The following is a 13,348-nucleotide window of genomic DNA, read 5'->3' on the forward strand; positions in this document are numbered from 1 at the left end:
AGGCTGCAGCCCCCGTGGGAGACGCTTTATTTATTAACAGACATGAGCACACCGCCGGTACAGAACTTGTGCTTTCCAAAAAGTTTCCGGGGGGAATGGGGGGAGAGGGGCCAAGCAGGGGCCAAGCAGGGGAGGACGGGGCTCCCAGCAAAGAAGGAGTGGGGAAGGGGTAAAAGCCCCCACACCAGCTCCCTGCCGGGGTTTGGGGGGGGGACGCCGCTGGCCGCAGCCTCGCCTCGGTTGGGTCACTTTATTGCCATATTCATTTATTATTATTATTATTTCCTTTTTTTCTCTTTTTTTTTGAACTCGTGCAAAGTACTGGGGGGGCTCCCGGGGGGGGGGGCACGAAGAGAACGAGGACCCTGTCCCACAGCCGGGCAGGGGATGCGAGCGTGTGTCGTCCCCCCCAGATGGGGCGCTGGGGTATCGGGGGGGGGCTGCTAAGGGAGGGCTGGGGGCTGACACGGCTCCTACCGACAACTTAAAAAAGAGGAGGAGAAGGGGGGGCTGTAAAAGGTGCCCCGGGGCGGGGTTGCAGCGGGGCGGCCGCCACCTGGAGGCCTCATCCTGCGGGGCCCCAGAGGGGTGAGGGGGGGCCCGGCCCCCAGCTGCAGCCCCCTTGTGCCCCGCGCCGGCCGGGGCGGGCTGCCTGTGCCGGCAGCGGGGCCTGGGCTTACAGGGCCCCCCCAAAGCTCTCCTCCTCCTCGGGCAGAGGGTCTGCGTCCCAGCACGTGATATCGATCTCTGGAGGACAGGGAGAGGGGTCAGGATGGCTTTGGGGTGCCCCAGAGAGGGACAGACTCCCCCTCCTCACTGTCCTCACTCACCTGGGGGCTTGTTGTAGAAGACGGGCTGGGGGGCTTTGGCCGACAGCTCCTCGGCGGGGGGCACCTCCTCCTCCTGGGACTGGCTGAAGTAGCCCTCGCTGGCCTGGGGGTGGGGGCACGTTGTCAGGACCCCCCCAGCCACCCATCACCCCCTGACCTCTCCCCACAGTGATGCTCACCTGCTCCCCACGACCCGGTGTCCCATCCTTGGGGGCCATCTCCCCATTAGTGATGGGGGGCGTCTCTCGGCCTGGGGTGTCTTCCTCAGGCGTGTGCTGGCAGCCCAGATCCTGGGACTGGGGGTCCCCCTCACCAGCTGCCTCCTCCTCCTCCTCATCCTCCTGCTCCGCGTCGCAGAAGGTGGCGGGGGGCTCAGGCAGCTCGTCCAGGCTCAGCAGGGCCCCCTCCTCGGGCAGCACAGCCGGAGGGGTCTCGGGGACAGGGGCAGCAGGCAGGGGCCAGGCAGCTGGGGGAGTCACCCCGTCGCTCTGCCACAGGTCGATGAGGCTCTCGGGTCTGGGGGCTTCCCCAGCTTGGGGCTCGTCAGCCACGGGTGGCAGGGAGGCCTCGGTGGGCTCCAGGGTCACCAGGTCCCCCAGGTCCCCCAGAGCATCACCCCCGCTGTCCACTGTGGCCTGGGGCTGGGCTCGTCCCCGGGGGGCTCGATGGCCTTGTCCTCGGGCCCTGGGAAGGGCCAGTGCTGCTCGGGCGTGGCTGGCCCGGGCTCCTGCGCGCTGGGGCTGGGGGACTCTGCAAGGAGGGGACAGCAATCAGTGGGGACAGACACCCTCGTCCAGGGCTGGGGGTCACCCGGGGACCGGGATGCAGCTCAGGGGAATTTGGAGTCCTTTGGAGTGGGCACAGTATGGGGGATGCTGCAGGGATGGGTGGGGGTGGCTGGGCAGGGAGGGGATTGTGGCATGCACTGGGGAGTGAGGGGACACGGGGAGGGGCAAGGTGATCCCCTGGGGAGTGGCTGGGAGGCACAAAGGGCTGTGGAGGGAACGGGAAGGATGCCCTGAGAAGATGCAGAAGGGAAAGCTGGAATGCACCAGAGGATGCCAAGGGGCCAGTGGGGACACAGCAGGGACACGTGGTGACAGCAGCAGAGCTGGCTGGGGTGCCCTGGGGATGCAGTGGGGCAGAGGGAATGCACAGAGCGATACAGCAGCCCTGGAAAGGACATACGGCAGGACGGTGCAGATAGGGCAGCATCCCACTGGGGGAGCCAGCAGAGACAGCAGGGCTGCACTGGGGGATGCAGCAGGGATGGCCGGCACGTACAGAGCAGGGGGAATGCACTGGAGATGGGGGGATGCATGGCGTTGGGTGCAGCACAGACAGCAGGGATGCACTGGCGTTAGAAAATGCACTGGAGGTGGTAGGGATGCAGCAATGCCGGCGGGGCTGCACTGGGGGATGCAGCAGAGACGGCGGGGATGCAGCGGCACGGAGCAGCAGGTACGGCGGGGATGTGCTGGGGGACACAGCAGAGATCGTAGGGAGGTGCCAAGGGATGCAGACGGGACAGCATGGATGCACTGAGCCATGCAAGGGCAGCTGGGGGGCTGCAGCAGAGCCCAGGGGGCTGCAGCAGGGATGCGCTGTGGGACACAGCAGAGACGGGGGATATGCCAAGGGATGCGGACGGGACAGCATGGATGCACTGAGCCATGCAAGCGCAGCTGGCGGGGCTACAGCAGAGTCGAGGGGGCTGCAGTGGGGATGCACCCGGCAGCCCCAGGCAGGGGGAGGCAGCTCCAGCCCTGCGCCCACCTTTGGGCGTTGCCAGCGTCTGGTCAGCGGGCGCGCGGGTGCCCGGTTCGCCCAGCGGCGTGGCGGCCGGGCTGGACTCGCAGGGACTGCAGCCCGCTGCCGAGGCCTTGCGGAAGGCGTCTGACTGGCTGCCTGCAGACAAGGGAGATGGGGACGCGTGGGGGGGCTGCCCACATTGAGGGGGGGAACCAGCACCCCAGAGCTGCTCCTGCCCCACTCCCACCCAGCCGTGAGCTGCCAAGTGCGCATCACTGTGTACCCGCCACCACGTCGTCCCCTCCTGGGTGGTGGGGCGGAGGTGCAGCAACCACCATGTCCCCTCCAGGTGTCCCCACCGCCCCCACGAGTCTCAGCCCCCACATGTGCCAGGCACGGGGACAGGCAGTCCCATACCTGCTGTGGTGCACACTGGCTCTGCCCACGCATCACTTAGCTGTGCCCTGGCACAGCCTTTGTGGGCACAGCTCTGTGCCCTGTCACCTGTGCCTGTGAGGGCACAGCCCTACAAGGCCCCTGGAACCACCTGGCCCATTGGCACAGCCCCACATGATCCTGGGCACAGCCTTTTCCACACTGCCTGACGCTGCCCCATGGGCACAGACCTGCATGGTCCAGGGCAGAGATGTCCCTTTCCCTTCTGCCCCATTGGCACGTGGTCCTGGGCACAGCCATTTCCACACTGCCCAGCCCTGCCCCATGGGCACATCCAGGGCACAGCTGTCCTATCCACTGCTGCCCCATGGGCAGAGCCTGCCCTGTGCCCACTCTACCCCATGGGCACAGTCTATTCCATCCCAGCGTGGACCATCACCTCCCCAGGCACAGCTCTGCCCTGTCCCCATCTGACCCATGGGCACAGCCTGCCCGATGCCCCCTCCCCAAGGGCACAGGGACCAGCATGGGGCCAGCCCCAGCAGGGGCATGGTCCCCGCCTGGGTGCCCATGCCCGTCCCCTCAGGGTGCCTGTCCCCCTCGGGGTGCCCGCGCTGCCTCCGCTGCCGGTCCGGTGTGCCGTGGGGCCGGGTGGGCTGTGGGGCAGCTGCCCGCGGCTCGACCCCGGAGCTGCGCGCCCGGGAGCTCCCAGCTACCTACATGGGAAGAAAGAGGAGAGATTTGGAGTGCGGTGGCAGGAGATATAGGGGAAGGGGGTCCGTGGGGGGGAGGAGGAGGAGGAGGAGGAAGAAGGCGGCCCACTGTCAGCTGTCTTTATGAAAGGACAGTGCAGACGACCTGTGAGAGAAAGACAGACAGACGGACGGACGGACGGAGAGAGAGAGAGAGCAAAGAGATGGGTCAGTCCCTGCTCAGCGCAGTCGTGGCGGGGCTGGAGCACCAGGGCACCGGGATGGGAGCACAGCAGGGTGGAAGGCAGCATGGTGGGAGAATGGCAGGACAAGAGGATGGAAAGGCAGCAGGACAGAAGGATGTGAGGCAGCACTTGCCTGGCCAGGTGGGGAGAGAGGCCAGGACATGGCTGTGGAACCAACTATCTGCTCAGCCACAGCACAGCCCCACAGCGTGAATCCACGGCACAACCCACGGCATGGCCAGAACACACAGCCCACAGCACGACCCACGGCACAACCCCATAGCTCTGCCCCGAGGCACAGCACCAACGGCACAGCCCCACAGCACGTCCCCACGGCACAGCCCATGGCACGACCCATGGCACACCACACACGAACACACATCACAGGCTCCCTCCCAGCACAGCCCCACGGCACAGCCCCATGGCACAGCACCATGACACGGCCCCATGGCTGGAGGCACCCTCAAGGACAGACAGCCCTTCCCAAGGTCCACAAAAAGAGTCCCAGCACTGGACCCCAGACTGTGGGGCAGCCCAGCTTCTCCATGCGGCACTCCTTGCCAGCTGGCAGCACGCTAAGGGCCCCACATCTGCCCTACTCTCTCCTGCCCCTTTTAGCTGTCACCATGGGATGCGTTCCCAAGCCATCCCTGGACTTCCACCGTTGCCCACCCCTGCACACCGACCATGCTGCCAACCTGGCTGCACGCACAGTGCCATGATGGGTGAGCAGACAACACCCAGCAGGGAGCAGGATGAGTCCCATTTTGCTGAAGACACCCCAATATCCAGCCCCTGAGACACTGCCCCAGCTGCAGGGCCACATGAGGTGCGGTGGCAGTGGCGGTGATGGTGGCGGTGATGGTGGCACAGCAGAGCAGGAGGTCCCCTGCCATCCTCATACCCTTGGCACCCAGAACCACAGCGCCAGTGATGGCAGAGGGGACACCCCCTCCCCACATTGCATCCCTGGTCTTTCCATATCCCACTGTGACCTGTTGAGCTGTGACACTGCACTCACCTGTGCCCTGGCCTCTCAGTGCCCACCCGTGTGCCCACAGCCCCTCACCTGTCCTGTGGCTGCCTGGTGAGACAGCATCGCTGCTGCCTGATGCCACCCGCTCCTGCTGCTTGAAGAAGTCCCGGGGGTTGTCAGGCCGCTGAGCGATGATGGCAGCAGCCTCCTGTGGGGATGGGGAGGCTGAGCCCCACCGTCCCAGTGGCGTGGGACTGTGGGACCACCCTCCATGCATCCCACAGCAGCTGCATTCCCATCTAAATGTGGGCACTGCTGGATGGGGAGTGAGGACCAGCACTGGGCACGGCCATCACCACACTCACCTCCACCTCCGACTCCGATTTCCTGAACTGCTGCCTGTCATCCTCCTCTTGCTGGTCCCCCTGGGAAGAGAGACAGCATCACCTCCCAGCCCCAGGCACCCAGCTGGGGAAAGCCCTTCCCTGGGGGTAATGCCAGTGGCAGCCCTGACTCCGATCCTGGCCCCAGTCCTGCCACGGCACTTACAAAGATGGACTGCTCCTTCAAGCGCTGCCGGGCCTCCTCCGCCTCCATGCTCTGCTGCTTCCTCCTGTGACGGGGGAACAGGAGAGGCGCTGGGCATCGGATCCTGCCAGTCCCTGCCCCAACCCCACCCTGCCATGTGCCCACCCAGCCCCTCACACCACGTGTGCAGCTATCCCGTACCCACGTCCCACCCGACCCCAGCCGTGCCTGTGCTCCTCGATCTGCTCCTCGCGCTCCCGGTAGCGCCGCTCCCGCTCCTCCTGCTCCAGCCGCTCCTGCTCCATCCGCTCTTGCTCGAACCGCAGCCGGGCATCCAGGGCCTTTTTCCGCTCTTCCTCCTTACGCAATTCCTCCTCTTTCTGGTGGGGGGGATGAATGAGGGGCTGCCCATCAGCTGGCCAGCGGCTCACCCCGCTTCCTGGGGACTACTGGCTGCCCCCACTCATATCCCACCTTTGCCTGTTCCCAGAACTGCTCCCGGTTGAGCCGCTTCATCTCCACGGTGGCATCGGTTTTCTGGTAAGTGGTGCCCTGGGACGGAGGAGAGGTAGGGGGGATGGAGGGGCTGGGATCAGCGAGGGGGGGTAACAGTAAGCAGCACACGGGGTGAGGGGCTGCGGCAGGCAGGAGCCCCGGGCGGGAGGAACGCCCCAGTCCCGCCACCATCGCCATCGCTGCCATGGGGACATTACCACAGGCTCGGCGTTCTCGTCCTCGCGCAGCCGCAGGCGGTGCAGCACTGGGCTGGAGACACGGGCCAGCCCATTGGAGAGTCGCTGCCCGATGGCCCCTGGGTCAATGTCCTCCACGCTGCTGGCATTGACGATGACATCGACACCCTGGGGGGTGCAAGCAGCCATCAGGGTTCAGGATCAGTGCCCTGGCAATATGTTCCTCCTCCCCAGCGTCACCCACCTGGAAGAACTCGGCAATCTTGGCTACGTGGCTGGCACAGGCGCATTTGCGGGCATCCGGCACGTCCTCACCCACCTGTGGCGGCCAGGGAGGGACTGAGCTGAGAGGGGCAGCAGGGTGACCTCCACCCCACCGACCACAATGGAGCAGCAGGACTGTGGGGCACCCACACCCCCCTGGCCACTGCCAGCTCCCTCACACCCATCCATATCCCCATGGGCATGGCACAGGCCCCCTCAGCATGGCCCCCCACACTCACCCAGTTGACGAGGACATATTTGGGGAGCACAGCCTGGGGGTCCTTGACGCTGCAGAAGCCATACATCACCTTCTGAATCTCAAAGTGGCCAGAGAGCTCCAGCAAACCTCCACCTGGCACAGCACCGTCAGCCCACGTCCACCCAGCACCAGGAACGGGTGACAGGGAAAACACCAGCACAGCCGAGCTGGCGGAGGGGACAGAGGACCTTACCTCCCGACGCTGCCAGCTTCAGGTCATCGGAGCCATCCTCGTATGTGTAGAGGGCCCTGGGGAGACAGCATGGGTGAGCCAAAGTCAGGAGGAGTGTGAGGCAGCCCCCCCACCTCCCCATCCTGCTTACAGTGAGGTCAGGGCATGTCCAAGGGTCCAGCTTGGTGTCCCCAAACTAGCACACAGCCACCCAAACCCCTTGTCCATCAACAGCACCAAGGGCCAGGCTGCCAGGCAAGGCAGACAGGATGTGGGGCAGGGCCTATTCCCCAGCCCTTGGTGGCAGCTATGGGGAAGGGTCCCAAGTCTGGGGACAGAACAGTCACTTGGTACAGGGACCCACTGACTGCTGTGCTGCAAGCCACCGCAGTCTCACAGCGACTTGCTCACCCATCCCTGTCCCCTCACAACCCTGCCAGCTACTGACCAGGTTTGGGGACAACCCTGTGCCCCAGTGAGGACCCGGGTCCACTCACGTGCCTGGCTGCGTGAGCCACCAGCCCAGCAGGCACCAGGCTGGGGGAGGACGCCGGAGCACCAGCAGCAGCAAATCAATGAGCCGCCAGAATGTGATGGGGCCGTCATGGAGACTGTTCCTTGGAAACCATTCCCAGCTGATGGGAAACCCCCTGTCGCTCCCACCGTGCCCTGGCCAGCCCCTCTGGGGGCTCCGCGGGGACCCCCACCAGCCAGCACCTCCCCAGAGGCACACAGCCAGCGATGGAGAGGGGACCACGCATGCCAAATTGGTCCAGGGCGGGTGGGCGAAGGGATGGATGTCGCTAGGCAACCAGCATCCTCCTTCACCATGGCAACCCCCCCATCCCAGCTGGGATGCAGCTCGCCCCGATGACGAGGTGATTAGTGGAGGGGAGCGGGGGAGGCAGGCAGGCAGCAGGGACCTGCGGGGCCTGGCAGGCACCCAAACCTGCCCGCCACCGTCACGCGCTGCACCCGGAAAGCCGGGGCCGCCCGTGCTGGATCCCCCACATCCCTGCACCGCCGCGGGTGGGGCGGCTCTGCCGATCAGCATTTCGGCTGGTGGTGCCCGCACGGCGCTTCTCAGAGCCCCAAAATCCCCGCTGTGCCAGGCAGAGCCGTCCTCGCTCAAGGCTGCAGCTTCAATCCCCAGCCCGGGGAACAGGAACTGAAGGTCCCTATGGGCAGAGCCATCCCCAAAACAGGGCCATGGCTGGAGCTAAAAAGCAGGGGGAAGGCAGGCAGGTGCCTAAGAGGGAGAGGGCCTCCCTCTGCCTCCAGCCCCCACCGCCCCCCAAGCCCCTGGCAGGGAGCCGCAGATAATTGCACCAACAAGATTGACTTTAATCCACACATCCCGATCCCGCTAATCGGCCGCCCCAGCCGGCGCCAGCTTCCAGGCCTGGAACAGCTGCAAAGTGCCGTCTGAGATGCCTGTGATGGGGAAGGGTGGCAAATGCAGCCCCTGATCCCCCAGGAATGGGGGAGGACGGCAGCAGTTTGGGGGAGCCCAGGGCCGCGGGTTGGAAGCTGGCAGGGTGGGATGCAGCTGGCAGCAGACAGGAGAAAAGAAGTAGGGCAGAGCCACAGCATCACTGCCTGGGGAGCCCTGTGGATGCTGGGGGCACCCACTGCCTGCTTTTCTTCCTCAGAACCCTGCCGTGCTGGGTGGTATCTGGGCACAAGGCTGCTGCCTGCACCCAGGGTTGCTCCCAGGGCAGATGAGGCTTGCTGTGGACACAGCTCAGCAGCACAGCCTGATTCCACGCCAGGATGAAGGTTTCCAGTCCAGGGGACAAGGGGGCCATGCTGGGGCCAGTAGCATCCCCAGGGGTGCCCCCAGGGACCCACAGCCCAACAGCATCACCACGACCCCCAGCAGTGGGGAGCAGCTGTGTTACAGCAGGTTCTGTCAGCATCATGCATTGCTTACCCCCCTTCCATGGGCTTTAATCCCTCCACCAGCACATACAGCCCTTTCGCACCCCTGGGCTCCAGGTATGTGGGTCACCTGTGGGTGGAGGTGCCCTCTGCAGCCCGGGGGGGCTCCCTGCAGCCGAGGGGCTCCACTGAGGATCCCTCAGCACCTCACCAAAGAGACCGCAGCCCCGCTGCTCTCGCATGGCCCCACTGCTCACCGGAGCAGGCAGAGCAGCATCCCTGGGTGCCAGAACGCGGCTCCCGCAGCAGCCCACCCCCCATGCCATGGCCAGGGAGGGGTCACATTGCCCCAGCCTCCCGCCCTAGCCCCGGCACATGTGTTTCCAATGTGGCTGGGAGCTCCAGGGAGTCGGCGTGCTCAGAAAGCAGCACCAAATTCCTTTCCGATCGAGTAATGGGCCCCAGCAGCCTTCGCGGGGCCGGGCAGGGGGAGGGGATGCTCGGACCCTCCAGGACCGGGCTGGAGCAGGGGGAATCCCAGACTGAACAGAGGGATCCCGGCCGGGCAAGAGCGTGGCATTCCCCAGTACCGGCCCAGGACCAGGCTCTGGCACAATGTCCTCCCAGGCAGCTCCCTGGCTCAGCCAGGCTGGGCCCTCCTCCCCGTGGGACTGTCCCCATCACCTCGCCCGCTGCAGCCCCACCAGCATCACCCCTCAATCCCGCAGCCCGGCAGCGGGCCCTGCAGAGGGGATGCTGCTCCCACAGCACTGAGTGCCAGGCACCCTGGTGACAAAGGGATGGAGTGGCTGGGGACGATAGAGCAAGCTCAGCCCCACGGATGGGGATGGCAGGGGATCACTGCCTGGCCGGGATCCGCGTTGGAGGTGTGTGTGGTGGGGGGAGCCGCCACCGGCACTCGCCTTCCCGGGAACCGATTCTGCTGCTCTCAGCAGCTTTGGCAGGGACGGCTCCTTTGCAGCGGATGCCGGGAAGCGAGATGTACCCAGGGCTGACAGCTGCCGCCTGGCCGGCAACACACACGGCGCTTGCCCACAGCGCCCTTGGGCTGACAGCGGGACTGCGGGGCCCTCCGGAGACCCCTGGGGGCTGGCGGGGACCTGGACCTGCCCAGGCCCGCACAGCACAGTCCTGAGAGCAGGGACCTGGTTAGAGATCGGCGTCTGCCTGGCTGTGCAGCCCAGATGGGAGGTGGGAGCCCCCGGATGCGTGGTGGGTGTACCCCGGAGGGGTGGTGGGTGCCCCTGGCTGGTGGGCACAGTAGCCTCCACCTCCGCCCCCCACCAAAAGCATCATGCACAGCTTGCACCCAGCACCCCACACTGTCCAGCGCCCCGGCTCTGCCCAGCGAGATGCACCCCAGCGTGCCGGCAGCATTCCCACCCCGCACGCCACAGGCATCCTGGGGGGCAAGGAGGGGATCCCGAGGCAGATGGCCCCAGCCAGTCTCCCGGCACCCGGGTGGGGTGGGAGATGCGGGTGGGCTGGCGGTGGGTGATGCTCCCTGCAGCGGGCCTGGATCCAGCTGGCCCCGAGAGCGGGGTGCGGGCACGGCGAGCAGCCGGGGTCTCACTGGAGAGAGCCACTCCCCGACTCAGCAGCAATTCCAGCCCGGAGGGGCAATCCCGGGCCGACGCACCACGACCCCCCAGCGATACCCAGGGATGTGGCAGCCCAGGAGCCTGGGGAAAGCCGAGGGTAGCGGGACCAGCGGGGGATGCTCGGTGCCCCCGCGGCCTCAGGCCTCGCTCCGCCGGGCAGCGGGACCGCCCGCTGCCGGGATACCGGTGGGGCCGGTCGGGAGCGGGACCGGTCGGGAGCGGGGCCGGGCTGGGGGCGCCCCGATCCCCTCCCCATCCCCCGTCCCCGGGCGCCCCTGCCCGCGGCTCCTGCTCCAAACAATGGCGAGGAACCGGTGCCGGGCCCAGCACCGGGGAGCCCCACGGGGCCCTCCCCGCCGTGCGCGAATCCCCCTTTCCCCGCTCTCGCCGCCCGGCAGGGGGTCGGGCCGGGCCGTGCCGGGGACTCCCGGGGCCGACGGGTCCCGGCGCTCGCACGTGCCGGCCCGGCGCAGACAAAGCGGGGACCGCGCCCCGGCCCGGTGCGGCGGCGGCGGGCAGGTGCGGGCACCGGGGGCGGCGAGCCGGGCACACCCCCCGCCGCCCCGCCCGCCTTTGTGTGCCGGGGCTCCCGGGGACGGCGGGGGGCGCAGCGCGGGGCGCGGCCGGTGTTACCGGGCGGCTCCGTGCACAAAGGGCGGCGGCGGCGGCGGCGGGGACAAAGGGGCGGCGGCGGCGGCGGGCGCGCTCACCAGTCGGTGGGGCTGTCCTCGCCGATCACGTCCTGGTAGGAGGCGAGCAGCTCCAGGCGGTGCGCCGCGAAGCCGACGCCAGCCATGGCGGGGCCGGGATGCTGCCGGGGGACCGGAGGGACCGGCCGCCTGCCCGCCTCCGAGACACTGCCGCAGCGGCCGGGCGGAGGGGCGAGCGGCGGGGAGGCTCCGCCCGCCGCCGCGCCCGGTCCTAGCGCCGCGAACGGCGGCCCCCCTCCCCTCCCCTCCGCCCCCCCCGCCTGGCCCCCGCCCCCGCCGCGCCCCCGGGGCGCCCCCAGGGCACCCCGCCGGCCGCGCTCCCGGCCCCGAGCTGGGACCCCGGGGGTGCGGGCAGCATCGCCCCCGCCCCGGGCTGCCCCCGCACACCGCTCGCCCCCGGGATCCCGCAGCCTCGGCTCTGCTCTGCCCCCGCGACACCGCGCCCCGGGCCATCCCCCGCTCCAGGGACACTGAACCTCAGCTCAGCTCCTCCTGGGAACCTGCACCCCGGGTGATTTCGCATCCCGGGCTCTCCTCCGCCCTGGGGACCCCGTATCCTGTGCTGCCCCTCCTGGGAACCTGCACTCTGGAGACCTCTCGTGCTGGGTGGTCCTCTCCATCCCCAGACTCTCCGCTGCCGCACGTCCTCAACACCCAGGGGACGTGGCACACCGAGCTTCCTGTGCCCTCAGCTGCCCTACACCGAGCCCCCGTGCCCGAGGTTTCCTCTCCAAGGACACGGCACCGTAGGCTCTGCCCTGCACACCCAGCCATGCTCTCGCTGCTGCACAAGGGGTCAGTGGACACAACCTTTTTGGGAGCCCCTTTGTTGCCTGTCTGCCCCTCCATCCCCACCGCTCCCAAGCCCCCGGTCCCCTCAGAACCCTGCCAGGCTGTGTTCGGCAGCACCTTTTCCAGGAGGTTTTGCCTCTGTGTGAACCCACAGTTGCTTTTGTACTGACCCGCGCAGGGCTCTGCAGGGATTCCCAGCCGGGTCCTAATGCTCCTGCCAGGGCAGGCAGCGATTCCCCATCCCCGGGACTGCCCCCAGCCTGGACCAGCACCGCGGAGCAGGGGTCTCTGTGCCAGAGCAGCAGTGGGGAGCGCACAGGGCCTGATCCCTGCAGGTTGGGGATGTTGCTGGAGTGACCCGTCTCAAGCCCTTCAGAGCAGCCCATGGATGACCCCAGAGGGACATGGGACAGAGTGCCGCGGGCCCTGGCTGTGCCGCCCGCTCCCCCCACGCCCTCCTTGCACCAGCATTTCCGAGCGAGACCAGAGCCGGAGCCGCCCTAAGAGGCTGTGAGAGTTTGGGAGCAGCTGTGGAGCAGCTGCCGGGGCCAGCGCGGGGGCTGGGGCCGGGGCAGGCGCCCCACAAGCGGCTCGGATGGCTTTGGGGGTGGATGTGGTGGGACCCTGCTCAGGGACGTGGTGGGAGCTCCGAGCCTGCCGCCGCCAGGCTTTGTTCTCGGAGCAGCGAGGCTGCAGCCCCTCCCCAGGCTCCACCTCCGCAGCCCACCCGAGACCCTCCTTCCGCTGCCTGTGCACAAGCTCCTCACATGGTGCGCAGAGCTGGCGGGCAAGAGATGCCCTTGGCACAGCGCTGAGGCACCTTGGGTGGTAGAGGTGTCATCAGGAGGGCCCGGAGGCAACAGGGAACCAACCAGACGAAGCTAAGCCCCCCACGAGTGCAGTGGCACCAGGGGATGCTTGGCTCTTCCCGGGGCAGAGGCAGGTTGGCTGTAGGACCCTGGCTCGGCCCTGGCCCTGCTCCACCGCTGGGCACCCCAGGGCTGAGCTGGCAGAACCTGTTCCCAGACCCTGCTACCCCAGCAGGCTCCGTCCCGCACGACTGCCTGCCCCTGCCCCCTTCCTGCCCTTCACTCACGGGTTGCTGTCTGTCCGAGCCGCCTGGCAGGCACCTCACCTTCCCCTGTGCTTCTCCTGACCTTGGCTGCACAGCTGGGACTCACACGCGGGCACTCACCACAGCCCTGCTCCTGCCGGCCCTGCCAGGCAGGCACCAGCTCTTTCTGTCCCTTGTTGCACCGGTGTCCTGCTGCTCCCCAGTGTGACCATCCCATTGCTCACATGCCCCCCAGCCTGAGCGTCTGGCCCAGCTCCAGCCTGTCTTTATCACTCGACTTTCCTCGCCCCATCTTTGATGGGCTTTTGCACTCCTGGAACTGGCAGTGAGAAGATGTGGCACCGCAGCCCAGATCTGGCTGATGCCAGGAGGCATTTGGCTTCCCACAGCCAGCTCCTGCCCCCGGCAGAACCTTCCAGTAGATGAGCAAGACAATTTTCCTTGCAATTGCTCATCACGGTA

At 67.3% G+C, this 13,348-nt stretch overlaps 1 protein-coding gene across 1 annotated transcript; it reads right to left on the reverse strand.

Annotated features, from left to right (window-relative positions):
- Window positions 1–10: 10 nt before the first annotated feature.
- On the reverse strand, window positions 11–11,204 carry DBN1 (drebrin 1). The gene is given in 16 exon segments (XM_039559714.1): window positions 11–747; window positions 831–933; window positions 1,010–1,452; window positions 1,455–1,580; window positions 2,607–2,738; window positions 3,699–3,836; window positions 4,985–5,099; window positions 5,257–5,316; window positions 5,441–5,504; window positions 5,648–5,799; window positions 5,894–5,971; window positions 6,133–6,279; window positions 6,356–6,430; window positions 6,615–6,727; window positions 6,828–6,883; window positions 11,020–11,204. Coding segments are annotated over 16 exon segments (1,959 nt in total). The 5' UTR covers window positions 11,106–11,204; the 3' UTR covers window positions 11–676.
- Window positions 11,205–13,348: the final 2,144 nt, after the last annotated feature.

The sequence above is a fragment of the Corvus cornix genome, chromosome 13 (genome assembly GCF_000738735.6).
Source record: "Corvus cornix cornix isolate S_Up_H32 chromosome 13, ASM73873v5, whole genome shotgun sequence".
Classification (NCBI taxonomy): domain Eukaryota; kingdom Metazoa; phylum Chordata; class Aves; order Passeriformes; family Corvidae; genus Corvus; species Corvus cornix.